This window comes from Acomys minous (assembly GCF_964271855.1).
Source record: "Acomys minous genome assembly, chromosome: 12".
In the NCBI taxonomy this organism is placed as follows: Eukaryota; Metazoa; Chordata; class Mammalia; order Rodentia; family Muridae; genus Acomys; species Acomys minous.
This window is the reverse complement of record NC_140493.1, coordinates 18,921,580-18,947,800: the sequence shown is the minus strand read 5'-3', so window position 1 is coordinate 18,947,800 and position 26,221 is coordinate 18,921,580. Positions and strand designations below refer to the sequence as shown.

Here is a 26,221-nt window from a genome sequence, read left to right as displayed (position 1 = left end):
AACTCAGGTCCTTGTGCTCACAAAGCAAGCATCTTACCAACTGAGCCATCTCCCCGACTCCCAGGCACCTAGTCTTAATGTGCTTCATGGCTGTAAGGCCGAGGTTCTAAAAGTTCAGCCAAGCAGCCTGGGGTCACAGGGTCGGTCTGGGCTGGAGCTGGCTGCAACTAAGGCCTGACTCCTCTGAGTCTGGAGTTTTCTCTTGAGAAGGAAAAAGAGCAAACAAAGGGAGCCTGTAGGCAAGGTCTGCCCTCGGCTGCCACAGGATCTGTGCTCAGAGTGGGAGGGGGCAGAGGGCCTTTGCCTAGGTCTTTCATATCTATCAGAGTAAAAAGAATCCAGAGTGAAAACAATGTGGTTGAAACAAAGACCCGTACAGACTTTGCCATCAGGCTAGAGGCTGGTGGGGTGGGGGTGCCTGGTCTAGCAGGGGTAAGGGTGGCTCTTCACAGAAAAGAATGCAGAGCCCACCAGGGAGTCCAGAGTGTCACAAAGACAGTCTAGGGAGCACAGACCATGGGCTCTGTTCCCAGGAAGCTCTGGGGGCGTCAAAGCAGCTCGCCTAAAACATCTTCACTTCCCCTGGCCACGGAGCCCATGCTGTACCATTTCTGCTGTCGGACACTTCTGCTTTCCACATCTAGTGACTTCACTGAACCCTTGCCCGAACTCCTTTGAGACAGGGATTACACATTCCTTGTTGTAGGAGGTAAACTGAGGCATGGAGAAAGGAAGATGCTGACCAATGACTAAACAGCTCAGAACTGGAGAGCCAAGGCTTAAACGTCAAACCAGCAGCGCCCAGATCCGTCCCCTTGGCCAGAGTGACACTGCTTGCTTTCAGCAGGCTCTATCTATCCCCCAGGGACCGGGGTTGAGCTGTGCCGTCACTGACTGCTCAATTACTGAACCGTCATTTGCTGTAGACAGCTGGGGAGGCAGCTGGGTGAGGAATGAGGGACAACAATTTGCCTGGATGTGACACTGTAAAAGCTGTGTGGTCCCTAGTCAAAGGCCCTGCCTGGCTCCGCAGTCCCAAAGCCCAGCCCCAAGTAGCTGCCTGCAGCCCTACACACATTGTGCCCAGACCTAGAAACTTCTTCCCCCTCAGAGAGCCCCCTGAGAGCTTCCTCTCTGAAGCCCTGGCAATCCCCTTGCACCCGCAGCCTCGCCCCAGCCAGGGGTAGCTTTTCACAGGCCCTTCTGGTCTTTACTAACTGTTGTCCAGACCTCTGTTTTGGCACTTCTTTGGGGTGTAATTACATGTTCACAGATCTGTTTCCCATAATGAGCTCATCTGAGCCCCCAACACGCATTAAACAAAACCAGACAGGAGCTTTCAGCCTGCATGCCACTAGGAAGGGGAGGCCTAAGCGCTTGGGGTATTGAACCCTTTTGCCTAGTGGTGACAAGCCAGCTGGCACCACGAGGGTCGGCTTGGCCCTTTTAAAAAAATTCCTGCATGCAAGGCTAACAAATCCGGGTGATCTTTCAGCCCTTCAGATCCATTTGTGGCAAGGATTCCGAAGGATCTCTTTAGGAAAACAGGGAAGAAAGTGTTTTCTGCCCAGACTCCCGCTGGATTCCGATGGCAAATGCAGAAAGATGGCTGAGCCGCTGGAGCAATGACTGTTGACTATTTAGTCTGTATGCAGTGCGGGCCCTTCGGCTTTGTATTCATTTCACCCAGCCTGGTGACATAGTGGCACACTGACCTGGTGAAGACGTAGCTCAAAGACCATGACAATACTAACAGCCATGACAGCTTTCTTCCACTGATAAGGGACAAAGACCCTGACAGGCCTATGACCTGCTCACAGCCATGCTCCTGTCAATTTGCTCAGGGCCAGGCTCCTGTCAATCTGCTCACAGCCACGCTCCTGTCAATCTGCTCACAGCCATGCTCCTGTCAATCTGCTCATGGCCAGACTCCTGTCAATCTGCTCACGGCCAGGCTCCTGTCAATCACATATATGCCCTCCTGGACCCACTAATGGCAGAGGCGAGCTGGGAGCTGCCGCATCTGTTCTGAGAGCCGTGTGTGGTTCACTGGCTGCTGTCCCTTTTTAATTACCAAGTGTGTGTGTGGTATGTGTGCTGCAGTACATATGTAGGGGGTCAAGTTGTTCAGCTTGCAGGAGTCGGTTCTCTCCGTCCACCACATAAATCCTGAGGACTGAACTTTGTCAGGCTTGGGTGGCAGGTGCCTTTATATACTGTAGTGATTTGAATAAGAAATGCTCCCCAAAGCTGAGCAGCCCGTGGTAGTCCACGTCTTTAATCCCAGGAGGCAGAGGCAGGCAGAGCTCTGTGAGTTCGAGGCCAACCTGGTCTACAGAGTGACACTTCAAGTTTTCTTTCTGTCTGTTTTATGTTTGCAATTGAAGATGTGACCCCCCCCCTCAGCTTCCTGCTCCTGCCTCCATGCCTCAGTGCCTATTGCTTGCTGCCATGCCTCCCCACTTTGATGCACTTTTATTCCTCTGGAACCATAAGTCAAAATAAACTCTGGCTTCCATAAGTTGTCTTGATTATGGTGTTTTGTTTTGTTTGCTTGTTTTTTGGTTTCTTCGAGACGGGGTTTCTCTGTGTAGCCTTGGCTGTCTTGGACTCCCTTTGTAGACCAGGTTGGCCTTAAACTCACAGAAATATACCTGCCTCTGTCTCCTGAGTGCTGGGATTAAAGGCGTGCACCACCACCTGGCTTGGTCATGGTGTTTTATCAGAGCAGCATTGTAACTAACCCACTGAGCCACCTCACTGGTCTAGGTGTCCTTAAAAGAGGCAATTAAGACCCAGAAAGACACCACCAGAGGTGTGCATGCACAAAGTGCACACGCTGACATACACAAGAAGGCAGCCATTTGCACCTGATCTTGGTCCTCCAGCCTCTAGAACAGCGAGGAAGAAAACTTCCGCCATTGAAGCTGCATGGCTTGTGGCATTTTGTTACGGCAACTTGGCAGACTACTACAAGGAGCCAGAGGAAGGTGCATCTGTGCACAGCCCCTCCCCCAACTTGTCACTCTAGGACTGAGAAACAGGAAGGCTATCCGCAGACGGCAAGGCTCAGCCTGGCCACTCACCCAGGCAGTTGTGTCCATCGTGAGCCAGCATGAAGCCATCAAAGCAGGTGCACCTGTAGTTCCCAGGGATGTTGATGCAGTCGTGGACACAGCCCCCGTTGTAATAGTCATTCTCACACTCGTCGATGTCTGCAAAGGCAGAGACATGAAAAATATCAGAATAAGAACTTGGGTGTCCTCCCCCTTCCAGCCGCAAGCCACTATGACACAACTTATCAGGGGATGCGTCCGCTTTAATCGCCAACGCAACACAATTTGGGAAGAGAGTCTCGGTGAGGGACTGTCTTCATGGGGGCTTACTTGTGGGCATAGCCTGTGGGGCACTGTCTTAAGGAGGCTAATTGATATGGGAGGACCCTGCCCACTGTGGGTGGTGCCATTCCCTAGGCCGAAGGTTCTGAGCTGGACAAGAGTGAAGAAATCAAGTGGAGCACAGACAAACAGGCAAGCAAACATGGCACACTCATTTTTTTCATTGCTCTTGCCTGTGGGTGTGATGTGACAAGCTGCTTGAAGTGACTGCCTTGGTGTCCCCACATTGATGGGCTATAGCCTGGAGCTGTATCAGGAATGACACCCCTTTTCCCCTAAGTTGATTTTTGTCCTCCCCCTTTAAGTCACAACCCCAGAATAAACTTAGAATAGGGGATAACTCAACAAACACTCAGTAAAATTCACCTGGGGGGTCGGGGTGGGGGGGCTGAAGAGTTATTTGAAAAAAACCTTTGGCTCAGCAGCAAGGCTGACCGTGTGTGTGTGTACATGTGTGTGTGTGTGTGTGTGTGTGTGTGTGTGTGTGTGTGTGTGTATGTGTATGTGGGGGGACTTCCAATTCCTGCCACAGTGAAGCAGGTGAGAGTCAAGCCTGGCTCTGGCTCCTTCTAAAGCCTGTCAACACTATCAACATATGGGGGTGCTTCTGCATCCACGGAAACATTCCTTCTCTCGAAGCAGGGAGAGCAAGTAAAATAAACTCCGCACGTCACCGAGAAGTGTCATCTCTGGAATGAAAGAATGTCCACCCCCCCCTCCCAACCCCCCCACCCCAAACCCAGTAGCTGCCTTCCCTATGGCCCAAGGCCTGGCCTTCGGCTGTTCTAGCTTCCTTCTTATAACAAAGACTTCTGTCTCATAAACAATGCTCAATAGCTTTAGTAAAGGTCATTCTTTATGCTGTTTTAAGTCTTTTTTTTCCCCCTTCAACATTTCCCAGCAGGGGTCAAAGGGCTATCAGTTCTGGGGTTCCGGAAAGAAGAATAAGGGCACGTCCAGTCTACATTCAGTGAGATGTTTCTATGCCCAAGGGGGTGGCCAGACTGTCCGCCCTTACCTCTACAGTCTGCCCAGGGACTGTGTGCTGATAAGATTTCTGCCAACCTGACACAAGTTGGAGTCGTCTGAGAGGAGGGAACCTCAATCAAGAAAACACCTCAATAAGATAAGCTGGGCGTGGTGGCGCACGCCTTTAATCCCAGCATTTGGGAGGCAGAGGCGGGCGGATCGCTGTGAGTTCGAGGCCAGCCTGGTCTACAAAGTGAGTCCAGGACAGCCAAGGCTAACACAGAGAGACCCTGTCTCGAAAAACCAAAAAAAAAAAAAAAAAAAGATCAGAGGGCAGGCAAGCCTGTAGAGCATGGATCCAGTCACTAAGCCCACTGTGGGTGCAACCATCCTTAGGCTGGTGGTCCTGGGTTCTATAAGAAAGCAGGCTGAGCAAGCCACAAGGAGCCAGCCAGTAAGCAGCACCCCTCCATGGCCTCTGCATCAGCTCCCCCTCCAGGTTCTTACCCTGTTTGACTTCCCTCAGTGATGGACTACAAATACGGAAGTGTTTCCTCCACAGCTTGTTTTTGGTGATGATGCCTCAGCATGGCAATGGTAGCCCTAACTAAGACAGGGATTCAGTGCCAGGCCACAGGCACAGGGCACTGAAGGAACCTTGCGTAGGGAGGCTAAAACCTTGCCAGAGGCCACACATCTAGAAGGGATGCAAGTGGGATTCTATGTAATGAAATATGGGGCTGGAGAGATGGCTCAGAGGTTAAGAGCACTGACTGCTCTTCCAAAGGTCCTGAGTTCAATTCCTAGCAACCACATGGTGGCTCACAACCATCTATAATGTAACCTGATGCCCTCTTCTCGCCTGCAGATGTACATGTAGACCACTGTATAAATCATAAACTTCAAAAAAAAAAAAAAAGAAAGAAATATGACTCTGGAACCTCAGGGAACCCACACCCAGCCTCGACCTCTCAGGCATGGCCTCTAGGCACAGAATGGCCCTATCAGCCATGGTCTGGAGTCCTGGCATTTTGGCTAGGTCTTCGATCACCCCACTTCCAAATACTCCCTGGGCTCAGTGCCTCCTAGTTACACTGAGCCCAGCCTTCACGGACTCCAGGATGACCTTTGTAGAGAGAGAACATGTCATAGCTGAACCGAAAGTGATTCGCAAGCCACAGAAGGAACATTTCTGAGACAGAAGAAGCACTTCCTCCCCTATCTGCCAGGAGTGGGAGTTTGAGGTGAATCTAGTGGAAGCGGGAAGAGTCTGACCCCAAGCCTGGAGTCCGGCAGGGAAACCCCGGAGACCCATGCTCTCACCAGCTGGCGTGCAGGGGAGCCAAGGCACAGCCATTGCTGCTTAGTATAGTATAGAAACGCGAGTCTGGCGACCTAGGAGCTCACTCACCCACTCCTGATTCTTCCAGCAAGGGTTTAAGCAGAGCACGGACACCCCAAAGAGCAAAAGCAATGAGCAGACGAGCAAGCCCACTCTGCTACCCAACCAGCTAGCCAGACGGAGGGAAGAACAAGGTAGAGGCTGAGACCCAAAGGTCTCAATCAAGACGCTCCCTCAGTGCCCGAGGCAGCCACCTGCACCATCTGGGGGGTAGAACTGAGTCAGCAATAAGGCTGAATCACCTTTAATCAGGACTCTAAATACACTAGCAGTTTAAATAACATTAAGGGAAGAGGTAAGACTTCAGGTTTACGGAAAGAGTGCAAGGCGTTCTAACTACTGAGGGATACCTGTTGCTTTCAGGTTCTGCATGCCGCCCTGCCTGCTCAGAGGCACGCACACGTCACTCCGACCTGCGCTTCTAAGGCAACGCATCCTGGCTTTAATTCACCAATCTTCACAGCTCTGGGATTCCCCGTCTCAGGCAGCATTGTTTTCCTTCCACATCTCAGATACCAAGAATGGCTTTTCCTTTTTACTCTGTGTGTGTGTGTGTGTGTGTGTGTGTGTGTGTGTGTGTGTGTGTGTGTATGTCTGTGTCTGTGCATGTGTGTGCATATGTGTGAGTGATGATGCAGAGGAGAGAGGTCAATGTTGGGTGTCTTCCTCTACTGATCTTCACCTTATTTTTGGAGACAGGGTCTCTCAGTGAACCCAGAGCTCACTGATTTGCGCACATAGGCTGGATCCCCAATCAGCTCCAAGGATCCACACCTGACCCTGCTCCCCCATCATTAATTACCCTTAAGTGCTGGAGTCACAGGCACAGGTGTTTTGTTTGTTTGTTTTTGTTTTGCTATTGTTTTTTGTTTTGTTTTTTAAAATCTAAGTGCGGGTTTTCTACATCTTCAACGTGGTAACAGGCTTCCTTCCACTGTCTGCTAGCATGAACATCACCTCACTACCTCTCACCGAATGAGCCATGACCCGCTCCCCCCCCCCCACAAGAACTCCCTTCCCTCTTTGCTTCTCTCCCTCCACCTGGTGACTGGCCAGATCCCAGCAGCATCTGATTCAAGCAGCCTGTACCACCCGCAACCGCTGTTGCACGGCAGGTACCGGACTTAGGGTGGATCGGACAGAATGAGGGAAAAGACTTCTGTGTCTTTTTGTGGGGTGCAATAACCATTCTCACGCTGCTCCTCAACGGGCAGTAAGTCAGCCCTCCTGAAACGAGAGCCCCTCCCTCCAGACCTCACTGCGGTCCTGTGGATGACTGTTTTTTATGGCTGATCAGACTCAAGTGTGGAGAGGTTAGAGAACTTCTTAAAGTCACGCAGTAGGTGACAGGACAGCATACATCCTTCCTCCTAAGTCACCCTATCTAGCATAGGCCAGCCATGGGCAAAACGCTCCATATCAGCAGTTCGTCCTGTCCTCAGCACATTGCTGCTGTGTCCTGAGAAAGTTGCTCAGCCCCTCAAGTGTTGTTCCTCCCTCTGCCCTTCCACCTGTTCCTCTTCCATCCACACACGTGTGCACGCCACCCACATGTGTGTGCACACATTTCCACCCGTCCAACCAGTAGGCAGTCAGCCACACATCTATTCAGCCAAAACCCATCTTCCTCCTGCTGGCAACATGTCTATGCACTCTCGGCCACAGCCACTCCCGTTCCCACCCAGCGCTTCTCCCGTTTACCTGTCTATGCTAAAACATGCTCACCTTAGTATGTGAGCTGGGTGATCATCTTTTCATTCGCCAGTCACCTCTGCACCTACCCATTTACCCAGGCAAACATTCACTGTATGCAAATATCCATTCATTCATAAAATCACCTATATAATTGGCCATACACTGTCCTCCAATTAATTAAGAAATGTGCATTCATACATCTGTTTGCTCATATGTCCATCTAAATGCTTACCTACCCATCCATAGGTTCACTGATGCAAACACTCATCCTCCAAACACACACACACACACACACAGACACCCACACACAGACACACAGACACACAGACACCCACACACAGACACACAGACACCCACCCACACACACACACACACACACACACACACACAGACACCCATACACAGACACACAGACACACAGACACCCACACACAGACACACAGACACACAGACACACACACACACACACACACACACAGACACCCACACACAGACACACAGACACACAGACACCCACACACAGACACCCACCCACCCCCCCCCCACACACACAGACACGCAGACACCCACACACACTGACACACATATACCCACTCCCCGCCACACACACCCAACACCACCTACCCATTCATCCTTGTGTCCAACACATGAACATTCGCCCGTGTATTTATCCAAACTTCCCCTCACTAATTCACTCATCTCCTTCAAATAGCTTAGAAATAAAAAAACAATATGAATTTCAGAAGTAAAGTTTTAAGACAGAGGGGGAAAAAAATGAGACAGGCTGGCTGATGACACTGTTCAGTGATACGGTCGGTAACCCCCAGCACAGTTACAAAAGGGGAGCCCAAATACAGCGGAGCTTCCTAGATGGCAACAGAGAAAGAAACACAATCTATTACAGGGCCACCATGTCCATAACTTGCAATTAAACCAGCTGTTTAGTGGTGGTGAGATCTGAGCATCCATAGGTCTCCAAACAGGGCAGCAATCCTTGTCCTGGTTGAGGATAATTACCTCCATGGACCTGGCCTAATTTTAACCTATGCCTGCTGCCTGTGTCTAATGATGAAGAGGAACATTTTTGCTACCAGGATGATGGTTTTAGCACCATTCTGTAGGATGTAAATAAACTGACTATTGGATAGTCAGTGAAATGATTTCTGAGCCTTCTTCTCACTGACTCTCCATAGGGAAGGCCACAGTAGACTCTGATGGGCCGAGTGTAGAAGGAGCTTGGGGTTACAGATGCTCACACAGTGGCCAGCTTCTTATGTGTGTCCTGAGATCTGCACTCGGCCATCAGGCTGGTGTGACCACTTCGCCTTTACTTACTGAACCATCTACTTGGCCTCCACCTTATCACTGGAGACAGCGTCTCATACAAAATCAGGAGCTCACTGATTCGGCTGAAATGCTGCTGCTGGCCAGCAAGCCCCAGGAATCCTCCTGTTTCCATTTCCCAGGTACTGGGGTTCCAGGCACACACTGCTCCTAATGGCTTTTGTGTGGGTGCTGGGGACCAGACTCCAGTCCTCGGGCTTGCATCATCTGAGCCATCCTTTAGCCTCTTTCTAGGAGTTTTAGTAGGACATGGATCTCGTAGGAATACCAGCATGTGGAGGAAAAGGGAGGCAGCCTGTGACGACAGAGACGGACAGTGACATTGTCATCTGGAAAGTGTGTGCTGTTCCTGTCTTAATGAGGAGAGGCTCCAGATCCTCCTCCCCAGACCCTCAGACAGTGCCTGCATCCAAGGTCACCCTCTCCTCCCTGCTGTAAGAGCCACAGCCTCAGGGGTCATAGGGGTGATGAAAACAGGTCCTCTTGAGCCAGGCGTGGTGGTGCAGGCCTTTAATCCCAGCACTCGGGAGGCAGAGGCAGGTGGATCGCTGTGAGTTTGAGGCCAGCCTGGTCTACAAAGTGAGTGCAGGACAGCCAAGGCTACACAGAGAAACCCTGTCTGGGGGGGGGGGGAAGAAAAGAAAAGAAAAGAGGTCTTCTTGCTCCAAACACTCATTAAGGAGAAAAATCACCAAGTGAAAGACCTCGTGGGCATCCTATCCCCAGCATACCCAGCATACCATGACTTGAGACTGAGGGGTGGTGGTGACAGTAGTAAATAGGATGGACATGAACAAAGTGGGCAGGACAAAGTGAGGTCCACCAGCTCGCTGTCTATTCTGCTCTTCCTTCAGCTTAGATGTTTCAAATTATTATTTGTTTTTGCTCTGGTTTTTTTTTTTTGAGTTTCTCTGTATAACAGCCCTGGCTGTCCTGGACTTGCTTTGTTAGATCAGGCTGGCCTTGAACTCACAGAGATCTGCCTGCCTCTGTCTCCCAAGTGTTGGGATTACAGGCAGGCACCACCATCGCCTGGCTTAAAATTAATTTTTAAAAAATAATTTATTACTTTCAACTTTATGTGCATTGGTGTTTTTGCCTGCCTACATGTCTGTGTGAGGGTGTCGGATCCTCTGAAACTGGAGTTACAGACAGATGTGAGCCTCCATGTGGTTGCTGGGAATTGAACCCAGGTCCTCTGGAAAAGCAGCCAATGCTCCTAATCACTGAGTTATCTCTCCAGGCCCTAACTAAAAAAAATTTAATGCTTAAATGTTTATTACATTTATTTCTGTTTTGTGTGTGATAAAAATTTTAATTACTGTGTGTGTGTGCATGTGTGCACCAGTGCGTGCGTGCCCCTGGAGTTTGTGTTTTTCTTCCACCATGTGGTCTCAGGAATTGAACTCAGGCCATCAGGCTTGACAGCAGTCACCCTCATTCTGTGAGCCATCTCACCTTTCCCTTTTAGTGACAACTTAGTTCCCAGTAGAGGATAGTTTTCAACATCCAACAGAACAGAACAAACAACACAGGAACCATGCATTATGGGCTATATCAAAGGTCCCATGGTCCTACTTTTCCTATATTAGAGTGTCAGTGCACACACCATCCCAAAGCCGTGGTCTTGTGCCAGCAGCACTGGGTGGATCCCAAAGAGGATGGATTTTTTTTCTCCATTTAATTCAAAATTTATTCTCACTGCTTATAAAATATATTTATTCTGTGGCACCTAGGTTCTAGAAGATTCCCTCCCAATGAATCAGACTGCATTGTCATTTTATTTTAATACTATTTTAGGATAATTTTTTTCCTCTTTTCTTTTTAAACTGAGCCTGACAGGAAAACTTCAAAAGGAAGGCTTTGAAAGCAACCACACTTTCACTCTCAGAAGCCATTACTGACAAGGTCTCACTTCCCCCTGATGGGCATTTTTCTAGACATTCTTCCCGGATGGGAGACTCCAGTGCTCTAACAAAGACCCCTGTCCCCGACTGGATGCTAGCTTGTCCCTCCTTTGTCTGTGGCTTTAAGAAAATCATGCCCTCTTTAGATAGACGTCCATTCTGGGAGAGATGTATGGCTTAGGAAGTTGAGTCCTTATTGATGAATAAATCTTAATCCGGTTTGTTGGCTAATTACGCTCTCGGAAAGGTAGTTTCTCGCTGCCTCGCAGGAAGGATTAAGTCCTCTGTCTCCGGTGGTGCAGGGTTAAGCTCCAGGTCTGTAATGACTGAGTAATGAGACCAGCTCTCTAAGGACCCCTGGCATCCATCGATCAGGTTTCCCCTCTACGGAGACAATGCCAGAAGTGGGCCCAGCAGTTAATTACCAGAGAGGTCAAAGGTCATGCAAAACCAACACCAATCTATATACTTTCTCATTCCTAACTGCGTACAATGTCCTCGGCTCAGCCAGAGGGAGTGAGGGTCTCCCTACCCCACTCTGAGATCTGAGATAACTACGGGGTTGCAGCTACTTTGTGACCTCTTCCAGTGCCCTATGTGGCTCCTGGGCATCATTAAATACACTTCTACAGTTCTCTGTGCCTGGGGCTTTGGTGTTTTGCTCCTTCCAGAGCTTAGCCTATCTCCTTCCTCCTACACTGAGCCCCAGCTCGCCCACATGTAGACACCATCATTACTGTGACACTGGAAGCTGCTAGTCCATGGGGACTTGTGTCTTGCTCAGCCTGAGCCTCAGAAGCTGGCAGAATGCGAGCACTGGCTCAATGCTAAACAAACAAAACAAGAACCCAGCTGTTGCTTCCACTGACCAGCCCTTCTGACGTGTGGGACAGCACAGGGCCGTGTGCCGGGCCCTGCGCAAAGGACACCCCAAGAGGCGCGTGTCGCCCATCTTAACTTTAGGCCAAGGGAAACTAGGAATTCAAAGGCACGTGGAGCCAGGAACTGAGCCAGGCTGCCTGACTTCAAAACTAACACTGCTCAGTCACAAAAGGCCGAATACTATGCGATCTTATCCATAAGGCGTCTACTGAACAGGCCGGCCCAGAGACAGAGCGCATACTAGCGGTGTCCAGGGAGTGTGGTGTGTGTGTGGGGGGGTGCAGGTCTGGGTGTGGGGGTTGGCAGCTAAGACATACGGAATTTCCAAATTGATGGTGGGGATGAGCAAAACTGGGGGGTTCACTAAAAGGCCCTGGCTAGCAGACTTCACATGGGTCAACTATGTGGTATGTGAACTGTAGGTCAACAAAGCGGGTTTTGAAAATAAAGAGAAAGAGGGCTGGTGAGACAGCACATGATTTCCCAGAACCCACATAAAACTGAAAGACAAGAGCAGCCTCCACTGTGTCTCCGTCCTCTACAGCACACTGTGGCACGAGCCCTGCCTGCATCACACAAACATGCAATCATTTTTTTTTTTAATTGAAGAAAAGCCAGTGTTATTGTTGCAGTTATCCGCTGAACAAGCTGGCTTTTGGGCTTTTTCTGCCTGGTGCAGGGGGACCATGAGGGTTGGTCACTTTCCTGTGTACAGCATTTTCTATTTGGCTTGTTTTTCAAAAAGTGTTTTTGGACAGGCCCCTACTATGCAGCCCAGGCTGTCCTCCAAGTTTTGTCTCCACCTCCCAGGTATTGGCATTTCTGGATCTGGCTCAAGGATGCTCACTTTGAACTATCCTCTATGGCACTGTTCAGCCTGGGGTCAGGGTAAGGTGCGTTCTCCCAAGATCAGAAGGGTGTCCCTACCGTGCCACTAGGAAAACGATGGACAAGTTATAGCAGTTCTTCCTCAACAATACCCTGGTTCTTCTTTGCGACTTTTCTTTAGGCTGTGGCTTCAAGACCTCATGAAACACCGATTGAGGGACCCTGAGCCCTGGAAATGTCTAGGGGTAGCAGTGAGGAGCTTGTGGGGCTCAAACAGCCCTGTGCTCCCTCCTGCCTGTTACAAGCTGGATCCCAGCAGCTAGACGCAATTCTCTCCTTCATTTGGCAAGACAGAAGTGGGGCTACGGACCTGGAAAGTTAAGAATCTTCTAGGGGCTCCAAACCCAGCCCCGGGATCATCAGCAACGGGAGACCCAGCTCAAAATAAAAGAGCTGGTCCATGCCCCCTTGGATTGCATAGAGGTGCAACTGAGGGTCAGCAGAGGGGGTTTTGAGCATTAAGCCTTGGCTGATGGTAGTTTAGGTCGGGGACCCCCTGCTCAGCTTCCTGTCTTTGCTGCAGGCTGACGACCCTGAGTTGAACTCACCTGGGTGGAAGGGCGCCCCACCTTTCCCCCTAGATCCCTGTAGGGTGTTACCCTCCAAAATAACAGAAGTAACAGAGGAGATTATCCTCATGGCTAAACCTTCCCTGTGGCCCGGGTAGGAAGGACCACCTCTATTTCCCTACTCACAGGGCAAGTGAGCTGCAAAGCTGGAACTTAACACAAGCGGGTTAGCTTTGGATTCAGTGCCCTTAACCTAGATGATGCCATCCCAGGGCGGTCCCATGTCTCAGAGGACCAGAATGTCACAGTATTCATTGCTCATGGTATTCACTGTGGATCAGGACACCTACCTGCCAAGGCCTCTTGCCCTCACCCTGGATCACAGGGAGCTGCCCACCTGGCTATAGGGAGAAACTAACAGGACCTCAGTGAGGTCCAGGTCTGCCTGTGGGACTGGCAGTGGGAAGGACAGGTGGGTGAGCTCCACCGATGGGCAACACATTTGTTAGCTCGAGGGTGGGCAGGAAGTTCTTCTCACAGTGGGGGCCCCAAGGGGTCTGGGACCTCTGTCTGTCTCTGAACTTGGCAGTCAGCATGGAGTCGTTTGGAAGACCCACAAGGCTTGAGGCTCTGATCTCCGTAGATTCATTCTCAGCTCCTCAAGACAGAAGGCATAGGTCCTCTGTGGGAAGGGTGCATTTTGGAAATGCTGCAAGGACTTGTGGGGGAAGGATCAGCCCTGACAGCTGTTAGGAATCCAGGTCTCAAGCCTCAGGCAACCACCGTTACCACAGTCCCATTTCTCCCAGGACTGCAGCCTGGATCCATCTGGAAGACCCAGTCAGGGCAGCCTCTGGGACCCCCTGACCTTGCCCGTATACACAAGCCCCCGGCACTCTTTGTCTCAAGGCCTTTGGGGAAGGCCCATATCCATTTCAGTAGCACTCAAAGGCCAACAAGCCCACAGTTTATTTTCTTAGAAATAATGGTTTTTTTCTGGTTAGCATTCCTGTGATGGAAACACAAATACAGCCACTGTAATAAGAAGCAGCCGAGGGGAGGGGAGGGGAGGGGGCAGGGGGCGAGGGCCTGCAGGCAGAGCTGAGAAGGGCTGCCACCTGGGGTGGGGGTTGGGGGGGGGGAACAACCCAGGGGGGTGGGAAGTCAGGTGGAAAAGGAGCTTTAGAGGGGAAGAGCTCCTCACAAAGCCTCTGAGGCCACCTTCAACACACACTAGAGCAGTGGTTTTCAGCCTCCCTTCACACTGTGGCCCGTTAATATACTTCCTTGTGTTGTAGTGACCCCCCCCACCATAAAATGATTTTCGTTGCTACTTCATAATTATAATTTGGCTACCGTTATGAATCATAACATCTGAGATGCAGGCCATCTGATATGTGAGCCCCTGTAGGGGTCACGACCCACAGGTTGAGATCCGGTGCCCTAGAGTCAGGCGCACTCTGCTCAAGTGTGAGCTCCCAGGCAGGTGTTGCTGTTCCTATCAGCAAGGGGGGCAGTTTGAGGAAACCAGGGCTCGGGATGACCCATTACTTGCAGAATTTTAGGGGTCAGTGAGCCCCCTTTGAGTCCCTTCTATCCACTGGCCCTAGAGCTGGAGGCATGGGAGACCTGTTTGTGCTCCACTCCCCTAGCCTGGCTTGGATGACACCTCCTTCAAGCACATTCTCTCTCCATCTTCCACCCCTCACTCTACCACAGGCAGGGGTAGATACCCCCGTTTTCCCACGCCTACTGAGTCCTGCTTCTTTTTTGTTTTTTGTGTTTGTTGTTGTTGTTGTTTTTCAGGACAAGGCTTCTCTGTGTAATCTTGGCTCTCCTGGACTTGCCTTGTAGACCAGGCTGGCCTTGAATTCACAGCGATCCGACTGCCTCTGGGGTTGTAGGCGTGCGCCGCCACGCCCAGCTCTGCTTCTTTTTTCTAACTCATTTTGTCTTTCCCAGCTCCCTGCTGTCAGTGGAGGTTATGTCTAGGAACAGATCTGGGCCCCAGCACTAAGCCGAACAGTGAGAAGACGCTGGGCCAACACTATGGACACTCCAGGCCAGATCCCACATTTTAGGGGAACCTGTCTCCAATACAAACTCTTCAAGTGCATAAAGTTTTCATTGTCCCTGCTGCAGATAGTCATGGGCCTCAAAACTCCCTAAGGGACTTAAACTGCCATTGACAAGGACCAGTCACAAGCAACCCTGCCTTTGATGGTTAGGCTTGTTTGGGGTCTTTTTTGTTGTTGTTGTTTTTTTTTTTTTGTTGTTGTTGTTCATTTGTTTTGTTTTGTTTTCCTTTTAAGATTTATTTTTATGTGTAGTGCTTCGCTTGAATGTATGTATGTGCACCACATGTGCGACTGTTGCTCACAGAGGTCAGAAGAGGGTGTTGGATCCCATGGACTTGGAGCTACAGATGACTGTGAGCCGCCATGTGGGTGCTGAGAACCAAACCTGGGTCCTCGGCAAGAACAGCAAGAGCTCCTCGACACTGAGTCATGGAAGAGTCTAGGTCAAGTTGGCGTGTGGGCGTGTCTGTGGAGACTTTTCCCAAATGTTAACTGAGGTGGGAAGCCCCAGTGCATTGTGGGCAGCACAACACCATTCCCTGGTTTGGGTGCCTGGACCGTGTAGAGAGGGTTTGCTTATCACCAATCAAGCAGGCAGCATGGGTGCATTTGTCTCTCTGTGTGGTTGTTCCTGCCTTAACCTCCTCACAGTGCTGGACTGTACCCAGGAACTGTAAGGGAAAAACACACTCATTCCTCCCTGTGTAGCTTTTCTTTTCTTTTTTCAAGTTTCAATTTATTTATTTTTATTTTTTAAATATATTTTATTAATTTATTCATATTACATCTCAATTGTTATCCCATCCCTTGTATCCTCCCATTCGTCCCTCCCTCCCATTTTCCCCTTACTCCCCGCCCCTATGACTGTGACTGAGGGGGACCTCCTCCCCCTGTATATGCTCATAGGGTATCTTTTCAACAGAGTCTGATGAAAATTTTGTCACAGAAATGAGGCGGAATGAGAACACCATTTAATTGCTACCTGGGACTAAGTAGCTGGGAGCTTGAAGTCTCATCCAGACCCCTCTTGCCTGCCTGGTCTGCTGGATCCCAGCTTTCATCTTGGGCAGCACACACATTAGCATGCATAATTGCATGTTTTTCAGACCTAGGGGGAGGAGAACGTTCCCTTGCTAGCTTCCCACCCGCCAGCCTTTCCTGACCTCCCCTGCCCCAAGCAAAAATCTACCTGGAGTTTCAATAAAGTGTGCTATAATCAAGATGGAAATGACTTAATAAGACCTTGGCCATTATTCGTTATGAAGGCCAATTGGTTTTTATGTTTTTTTCCCCTTAATGATAAACTAAATGAATCGCTGGGTGTGTTATTAAGAGTTTGGTTAAAAACCCTTTAATGACATGCTCTGTAATCTACCTAACTTCAGTGATTGACAAGCACACCCTGGGGATATAAAATCCAGGAAGTGATTATTTACATCCATTACATACATGCTAATTTTGCAATCTCTGATGGTTGTCTTTTTTTTTTTTTTCTCTTTTCACACACATTCCCCAAAAGGAAAATAGTAATATATTTAATATACTGTGGCCAAAACAAAAATCTCATTTCCCCCGAGAGCTTTAATTACAGCATTTTGAAAAGGGCCTGAGTTGAAAAACCTGCAAGAGGAATAAACCGCTTGAATGAATGGTCTGAAAATTAAGTACACATAGAAAGGCGCTGTGCGCTGTGGGTTCAGACTAAACGGCCATTAGGAAGGGAGGGGGGGTGCCTTGGTTACTTAAACAGGCCATTTGAGGGTGGTTTGCTCCTTATTTGAGGCCTGGTCCTGATTATAAACGAGAGCTTTTAATTAAGATTAGTAAGACCCAATTCAAGCTATAATTTGGTCCTTTTCCTTAGCAAATGTCTATGAAAACAAGGCGATTAAGGTTAAATGAGTTGAAGCATTTAAGGGGGATGAGTTGCCCCCTCCTGGCCCCAGCCTGCCCCTCTGGCCGAATAAGCACAAACAGGCCTGGTTAATTCAGAACAGGGGGCTGGCTCGGGCAGGGCTGGCCCCCATGGCCTCCAAAAGGCCTGTGCCCAAAGGGCCCCGTGAGACCTGGGTGCGCCAGCTTGGCTAAGGGGAGGGGGACTGAGAAAACAGAGTGCGCAAAGGTCCCAGGGTAGAAAGGAGCTGGAATTCGAGAAAGTAAATAAAGGTGCTTGGGGTGAGATTCAGGAAGGGAGGATTAAAAAAAAAAAGTATTTGGGCAGAAACTTGGGGTGCGCCCAAGGCGACAGGCTCCCATCTATCCCAGGATGGTGTGATCTTAGGGGAGTCACAGTCATAGACCTGTCCCCAGGGAACGGCTGCAGAGGAAAGGGTTCCTATGACCTCCTCTGTCACTGCACAGCAAGGGAACCCTCTCCCCACTGCCTTCTGATGGACTGTTGAGACCCCATGGCTGATGGCTGGAGCCAGCCTCTGCCTCTACTTGGCTGGATCACCTGGCTGAAGACTGAGCTCTCTGGACTCAGTTTCCCCAGATGAACTCTGTCACTGGTCTGTGCCAGTTAGAGACTCCAGTTTCCTCACCTGCTAGTTTTCCAGGTGTGCGAGTCTCAGGGAGGCCTTTCCCAGGTGATCCCTGGGCTAGTAACTGCCTTCTGCCAACATGTTTGGACCAGCCTCAGAGGAGTGGTGTGGGACACCACAACCTAGGGCGACAGGCTCTGAGGGAGGGATGATAGCAGGTGGGAATTCACCTGTTTGAGAATCAGGGAAAGCTTCTGGAAGGAGGTGACCCTGGGGCTACATTCCCCTCCTCCCACAGCCAGGTTTCTGGGATTGGAATCAGACAGGTGACAGCAGCAGCCCTTGAGGCGGGTCCAGGAGAAACCCAGAAACATAGAACGCAGTATGGCAGGGCTTACAGTGGGAGTCTGAAGGGATCTGGAAAGGTCTAACAGCAGGAGCAATCAGTTCAGGGACCTCCCGGCACCCTAAGATGCGTCTTCCAACTTTGTACACCCACAGGTTCACTTCCACCAGGACACAAGTCACAGAGAAAGCTCTTCTGCCTCATCAGAACCTTATCAGTGGCCCAAGGCAGCCCCATCTGTCCTCAGCAAGCCCCTGCCTCACAGTCACGCTGCCAGCCCTCAGAAAGCCCTCTGCCAGCACTAACACAATCACCAGGATGAGATGATAATTAAACAATAATGACACTGCCTCAAGGTCATCCGTAGCCCGTCACCATTGTCACCATCAGTACCACAATCTCTATCTCCACCAATCATAATCATCATAATCATCTCATCTCCAATACCACCATCGTCAATATCAGTCATCATCAGACTAACATCATTAATATCATCACCACCCTTGTCTTCACCGTCACCATCATCATCACCCTCACTAATGTTATTTTTTTTTTCATTACCATCACCATAACCTTCATAAAGCACTATCAGTATATTTGCTATATATATATATTAAACATATATATGTTGTTATATATACATATATTATCATATCCACCATTATCAATATCACCTTCATCATCAAATCACTACGAGCAACAGCATCACCCTTGGTAGGGGGTGTATGTAGCTCATTAGTACAGCATTTGTCATGTGGCTTGCACAAGGTTCTGGGTTTGGATCTCAGCACTGCAGAAAGAAGATAAAAATAAAAACCTCCACCTCACCATCACCTGCCAGTGCTACTGCCATCACCAGGGCAGCAGCAGCTAATGCTTGTGTGTCACACCTGAAATGGCAGGCTACACTCTCATGGGTTAAATGTGCCGGCGCACTTAACCCTTACCTTCCACAAAGAGTCTTCTAGAATGGTGCTTCTTGCACAGACAGAGGTTGAGTGGCTTGCCTAGACGTGAGTCCCAGGGCTCTGGCTCAAGATCTATTCTTTAATGACTGCTTGGTTGAATGAGGGCCATTCAGAACGTGACAGACAGTGCAGTGACCACAGCAGACGCACAGCCATGGGCCCACCACACCTGGGCTCTCATCCCAATCCTGGCAAGGCCCTTCTCTCTCATGTCTCCTCTGGACCATGCAAACCAGGAAATGAACATCTGGGTGGTCTCTGAGCTCCCTGAGGCCACCCTGAATGTGGCCTGTCAGCCCCTCCAGATGTGTCTACAGCCTTCTGGGGGTAGCCATTTAGGGAATCTGATGGCCCCTGTGTTACTATTCCAGCAGGCTGTGCTGATGCCAACCAATGCCTGTGTATCAGGAACGAGGACACCTAAGACAAGCAGGCTAGGTCCACCCAGGCCTCAGAACCTGGGCCAGGCAGCATTCACTGTGTGTTAAGATCGCCACTGATGAACTACGTCAGCCTGAAGGTTCCACCAAGCTGAAGGTCAGGGCACATGGTACCTTGAGCATCACCTCCAAGGTGTGTGGCACTGAGGGCCTTTACCATTTCACAACCCCCTTTGCAGCTACTCTGACAGCACGTGGTGGCAGGTACACACATGTCTACATGTTGAATACTAGGAGCTAGGCACGGCGGGGGGGGGGGGGTGGAACGGGGCCTTCACACACTGCAGTGTCTGGCCCAATCTTCAGGATGGGTGGGGAACAGTTTGGGCTCACAGAGCCAAAGGAGACACTGAGGTTTGCTGTGCGCATGTCAGAGGTAGTCTGCAACCAAGGCTCCTTGCAGAGGCCAGGCTGTTCCCTGCTTTCTTCTCACAAGACACAGGGTTAGAATGTCACCATCACAGGAAAGGTCTTCCTGGCAATTCTCATGCTCCCTACTTCCCACCAGCCTCCACTCACTGGGGTCTCACAAATTGGGGCTCAGACTAAAGATATTCCACAGGCCAGGGTTATTGCTAGGCCCTGCTCCTGGAGCTGGGAGCAGAATGACACATTTACTTTGTAAGAGAGGTGCTCCTGAGTTCCTGGGGCCACAGCCAGAGGTGTGTGTGTGTGTGTGTGTGTGTGTGTGTGTGTGTGTGTGTACACGCGCATGTGTGTTTCCATAGGCATTCCAACTTCCTTTTGGGGCACAGGTGGGCAAAAATCCACAGAGCCAGGCTCTTGGGCTGGGACACAGCTCAGTTGTAGAGGATTGACTAGCATACAGGGAACCCTGGGTCTGATCCCTAACACTCTATCCAACAGGCGTGGTGATACATACACATCTGTAGTCATCTGTAATCACAGAAATAGAGGCAGCCTCCTGAGTTCAAGGCTAGCCTCTGCAGAGGAATGGCAACTCAGAACATGGCTGCTCTGGCAAGAGATCACATCCAAAGATCTTGTAGGTCTGTGTGATCTGGCTGGAATACAAACACGCCTTTAATCCAGGAGACAGAAACAAACATATTTGAGTACAAGGCCAGCCTGGTGTAGAGCAAGTATCAGGTAAAGAAAAGCTTAGATCTAGGTGTGGTGGCACATGCCTTTAATCCCAAACAAAGGTAAAGTTAGTTTGTAGAAGGAAGCACCCATGTTGGAAAGTGATGTCTAATTGAGTGGAAGAAAAGGTGATGAATCAGAAAAGGATACGCCCAGCTCTCACAAGAACAGAGAGGAAAGGGAAGCTACTTTAGAGGCAGTTTTACAGAGAAAGAGGAGACCATTTTTAACAGGACAGTAATAGAGAGATGGGTTGCAGAAAGAGAGAGGGGGGGAGGGAGGGAGGGAGGGAGGGAGGGAGGGAGAGAGAGAGAACTCAGGTGAAGACGGAACAGGCCAGAAAATGAGAAGACAGAAGATTAGAGCCGATTGCTGAGTTAGTCTGAGGCCAAGCAGAGCAATTCTGGGCTGAGAGAGAAGCCAGATTAAATAAACCAGCCTTTAGAAGCTGACTAAAAGCAATGGGCCAGTGATGACGGAATTCCCTAGGGCACTGGGCAGCTGCAAGGCCCCAACTCTGCAGAGCCTGGTCAGAAGAGGCAGTACCTCATCCCGTTTTCACGAAATGCTTGCCTACTGCAATCCCACGCTGACAACTGAGCACCAGAGTGTCCGAGTGAGGATCAGAAACCTTTGGTTTTAGTCCTGACTGCATCACTGTAAAACTTTGGAAACCCTGCACTTGATGCCTGCCTCAGTTGATTTTCATCTGTACGCTGAGGGTGGGTGGCAATGCCTGGGTTATGGGTACATGGATCAAGGAGAAAACACTGTAGACCCCAATAGGCAAACTCTGCCCAGTTCATATGTGGTCAAAATGACCATGAGGCCTTTATGAGACTGTATCTCACTTGGCTAGACTCCTGGCTCCCAGTGCCACGGAGGTTTTAGTTTTCTCTGTTGCAGAGGCATTTTCTCCTCTCTCTCTCTCTCTCTCTCTCTCTCTCTCTCTCTCTCTCTCTCTCTCTCTCTCTGTCTCTGTCTCTGTCTCTCTGCCTCTGCCTCTGCCTCTGCCTCTGCCTCTGCCTCTGCCTCTGCCTCTGCCTCTGCCTCTGCCTCTGCCTCTGCCTCTGCCTCCAGGATTTAATGATCTAGTCCAGGCTAGTCTCAAACCCACTGTGTAGCCCAAGATGTCCTAGCCTATAGATCCACTTGGTTTGAACTCTTTTTATTCTATTCTATTTTATTTTATTTTATTTTTTGTTTTTCTAGACAGAGTTTCTCTGTGTATCTTTGGCTGTCCTGGTCTCACTTTGTAGACAAGGCTGGCCTTGAACTCACAGCAACCCACCTGCCTCTGCCTCCCAAACACTAGGATTAAAGGCGTGCACCACCACCCAGCCTATTTTATTTCTTTTTTTTTTTTTTTTTTTTTTTTGCTTTTTTGAGACAAGGTTTCTCTGTGTAGCTCAGGCTGTCCTGGAACTCGCTTTTGTAAACCAGGCTGGCCTCGAACTCAGAGGTCTCCTTGCTTCTGCTTCCTGTGTGCTGGGATTAAAGGTATGTACTACTATGTCTGCCCTGGGGAATGGGTTGCTACTTTTGAACCCATTCATAAACCCATCACCCCAGATGCAGGGAGAAGAGGCAAGACAGATGGATGAATGGATTGAAACACACTATCTAAGCTTTAAAAAGAGGAGCCAGTCTCACACCCCACTCGTGGGCAGGTCCTCGGTAGATGCTGCAGGCTACACAGGGTGGTTAGGAGGCTGAAGTTAAGGACCCAGAAGGCAAGTTACTCTGGTTTTTTTAAAAAAAGAAATATATTTATTTTTTTTGCATACAGTGTTGTGCCTGCATGTACACCTGTATACCAGATCTCAATATAGATGGTTGTGAGCCACCATGTGGTTGCTGGGAATTGAACTCAGGACCTTTGGAAGAACAGCCAAAGCTCTTAACCTCTGAGCCATCTCTCCAGTCCCTACTCTGGGTTTTTACTGGTTCCCATACATAGACAGGACAAGACACACAAATACTCATTCAACCTTGATTTCTAACAGAAAAAAAAAAGGGGGCCAATGTTTAGGTGAAAGCTGGGTACCCCACATTTTCATCTTTCACTCTTCAGGTGAGCAGCTATGTTGACATTCCAGGAGGTCTGTAGGCCTCTGGACAGCTTAAGACTTGACAGAAGCCAGAGCTATCTGTGTCTACTGTGCTAGGCTGCAGGTTCAGCCCACTGGTATGCCACAGGGCAGGCCACGGCCACCTCCCTCCAGCCCCCCGCTTGGTGGGGAGGGCTGAGGGAACTCACCTTCACACTGTCTCCCTTCCCCTTTGTAGCCAGGCTTGCAGAGACATTTGTAAGACTTGGGTGTGTTCTGGCAGATGGCATCTATGTGGCAGTCGTCTGTGCCCTCTGAGCATTCATCCACGTCCGCGGCTCCTGTGGGGGGAGAAGAAACTGCAGGTGAAGAAGTGTGCTAGGAAGCCATCTGAGACTGCCGGAAGTCCGTGCCCCCATCCTACCACAGGGGGAACTAATCTTGACAGTCCCGTGGCAATTTGGTCTAACAAGGGGCAATTGGTTACATCCTTGAGGCAGCTTCTCTGTGCCAGGCACACGTCATCACACATCTGGTCTTTATTTTCATAACAGTCCCACTAGGTAGGGCTATTATCCTCACACTCAAGATACGGAGATACCAAAGGCTAGGGACACCAGAAAGAAAAGCCTCTCTGTGGATCTTGGTTTCCAACGCTCCACACTCCTCATTCCAAAAGAGTCCTCTGAAGGACCTAACCCCTGGGTTGCAGATGAGGAAACTGAGGCAGAATGAGCAGGGGCTCATCCCCAGAGAGGCTGCAGGTAATCAAGCAGAGAGGCCATGCGAAGGGTAATCCCCTGGGATGCAATCCAGAGTGGAGTCTTCTCCACCTGCCTTTCCCTCTGCTGACCCAGGTCCCTGCCTCCAGGAAGCCAGTTCTCAGAGCTCAGCTTCTAGACCTTAGCACCATGCCGTCCCAGAGGGCTCTGGTGCACCCTCCCTCCCTCCTGTCCCCAGCACAAGGATACAGAAAACTGTAGTCATGGTTGCACGATGGAAAAGGCCCTCTGTGCGCACACCCGATCCCCCTCTCTCCTCCTGCCCCCTCACTCAATAGCTCGGCCTGAGTTTACTCAGGTTAAGGTTGAGATGGGGCAGGTGTGGGGATGGGGTGTTGAGGCCAGTGATAGATAATACTGGACCAGACTTTGACTCCATCATAGAACGAGCTTGTCTGGGCGTCACTCTCCTTCCAGCTGGCTGTGACCACCACACAGATGGACAGGCAGAAGGACTCAGGTGAGCAGACAAGGGGCTCTCAGCAGCTGCCCTGAGGACAGTCCCCCTGGGAGATTCCAAATGTCCCTATCTCTTCATCCATCTGGCCTCACCTTAGGCTTCATGGTACCCAATAATGTCCACTTTGGATTCACCCCCCCTGGCTGGACACTGGGCTCTAGCTCTGTGCCCCACCCCACCTTAGACTCCTCTTTGTCACTCCAAACTCCAAGGTACCACCAGCTCACCGGGGAGGGGGGGGGTGGGGGGGTGGGGGGTAGGGGGGGTGGGGGGCGGGAGAGAGGCCTTGGAAAGAAACACCACAGACTCTTCCTTGCACACATGTACACACACATACACACACACGCATATGCAACCCACACATACACACAAGTGTGGCATCCCAAGGCCAGCTACCTCTGCTCAAGTGTTCGGTCCAGCTCTACGGCTGCCCAAAGGCATTAGGCAAGAGGCAAGTGGCAGGCGGCATAGTAGAACAGAGAGTACATGCCAAGGCCAAGCAGGAGGTTGTGGGGGAGGGGCTTTCTGGGGAGCTGGACACAGAGAGACCATGACTGCAAGGGCAGGACACCAGAGAGGGTCAGACCACCTCTAAGAGAGAATCAGCGTCCCACTTCCCATGGGTCAGGGCATGAGACTGAGGTACAGGACGGGTCCTGGAAGGAGTGTGTGTGTGTGGGGGGGGGGGGTGGTGTCTGAGGTCCCTTCTGTCTCCCACCTAGGTAGGCAGGATGAAAACACAGAAGTTGGGAAGTGATGGGTGGGGCTGTCTGCCTTTCAAATTATAAACTTGGCCGGGGAACGAGGGAGCCTGGCTGAGCCAGGTTGCAGATCCCTGTACAAGCCTCACATACGGGGCTGCTCCCTTCAACCCTGGTTTCCTTATTCTGAGATCAGACGCTGAGGGTCTACAGCTACCAAGGCTTCCACAGAGCAAAAGGGGAGGCAAAGGCAGATAGGCACCAGGAGGAACGGAGAGGAAGGGAGAGAAACGCACAGGACAGTCCTACAAAGGTGAAGGATCCCGAAGCTTGGAAGGTGTGCCTCTGGCTCCGGGTCTGCTGTGGGACTCTCACAAACAAACCTCACTCCTGAGGGCTAGAGTGAGAGCAACGCAGGACCCTCTGTGCACTGGAAATGTGAAGAGAGGCTCGGTGTGCAGCTCTGCCCCGGAGCCCCCTTCCCTGAAACTCAGATCACGAAGAAATACCCCCAACCTAGCAGCTCCTGGGCTCTGACCGGAAGGCCGGCTTCCTCCTGTGCCTCCTGCCCCCTCTCTCTGATGTACGTCTTCGACACACCAAGTCCTGGTTTCGTGTTCCCATCCACCCCCTTCCCTGCGTCTGTCTGTCTCTTCTACCCCTCCGGTCTGACAGTCCATCTGTCCATCTCTTCCCAGACATCTCCATCCTTCCTCTCTCCCTCGGTCCCCTCCCTCGGCGCCGCCCCTCCGAGTCCTCCCGTCTCTCTGTCTGGTGTCCATCTGTCTCCTCCTCTCCGTCCTTTGATCTGCCTTTCTCCTTCCCGCTGTCCACTGCCTCCTCGCTCCCCTCCCTAGCCTCCTCTCCCCTCTTCCCTCCCGCGGCTGTCTTTCTCAGGGCTTCTTCCTGGACCCTTTTGTCTGTTCCCTCTGCGCCTCGGCTTCTGTCCGTCTGTCCCTACATCTCCCCGCATCCCCTCCATTTTCAGCACGTTCTTTTTGGCCATCTCCGAGTGTTTGCTTTGCGGCAGCGGCAGGGCAGTCCTCGGCCCTGGGGGAGCACAGCTCAGGGGTCCCCGCCAGTCTCCGTATGCATGCCGGGCCCCTCAGGCGGCCGTCGCTCTTCCTTTCTTCCTCCGGCCTCCCGCTTCCCCTCCCGGGGCCTCAACCCACCCCGCCCCCGCCGGTCCCCTGCGCCCGGGGCGCTCGCAGAAGTTTGCAAGGAGGCAGGACAAGGCGCGGGGCGGCCTCAGACGGCGCGGGGTGGCAGCCGGTAGGACCCTGCGCGCCCGCAGTCCTCCGGGTCCTCGCACTTACCTGGGAGCCCGCTGCCCCCCACCAGCCGCCCGCGCGCTCCCAAAGCGAGCAGCACGCACAAGTGCCAGCGCACGGCCGCCGCGCCCATGCTCGCTGCGGGCCGCGCCGGGTGCGGGCGTGCGGGGCACGGGACGCACGGAGCAATCGCTCCGCGAGCGCTCCTGTCTGCTGCGAGCTCCGCTACCGCTTGGGCTCCGGAGACACCCGGCCGGCCCGAAGGACTAGCTGACAGCCGAGCGCTCATTGGCCTGCGGTCGCGGGGGGCGGAGCTCCGCGGGAGGCCGACCAGTGGGCGTCGGGTGGTGTGGCTTGCGGGCGTCTGGGCCCGCCCTCTCTTTGGGGAGGGGCGGGCGGCAGGTGGGGGGTGGGAGCTGAGAGAGCTAGGGTCGCGGTGCCGGGTGTCACCCCGGCCAGGACTGATCCCAGGCCGCTCTTCCCTATACCCGTTCTATACCCTGGGTCCCCAAGGTCCACAGTGGCTGTTCCTCTGGCGCAGCA

The 26,221-nt window shown here is 51.3% G+C and overlaps 1 protein-coding gene across 3 annotated transcripts in view; it reads right to left on the bottom strand.

The window, feature by feature from the left end:
- The window catches only part of SCUBE1 (signal peptide, CUB domain and EGF like domain containing 1), a 121,256-nt gene extending 95,349 nt beyond the window's left edge, over positions 1 to 25,907 (bottom strand). For all 3 annotated transcript variants that reach the window (XM_084748258.1, XM_084748259.1, XM_084748260.1), the window contains exons 1-3: positions 25,724 to 25,907; positions 22,674 to 22,805; positions 3,087 to 3,215 (exon numbers count right to left, since the gene is read on the bottom strand). In XM_084748258.1, the coding sequence (XP_084604384.1) occupies positions 3,087 to 3,215; positions 22,674 to 22,805; positions 25,724 to 25,811 (349 nt within the window). In that variant the 5' untranslated portion in view covers positions 25,812 to 25,907. The remainder of the gene's footprint in view (positions 1 to 3,086; positions 3,216 to 22,673; positions 22,806 to 25,723) is intronic.
- Positions 25,908 to 26,221: the final 314 nt, after the last annotated feature.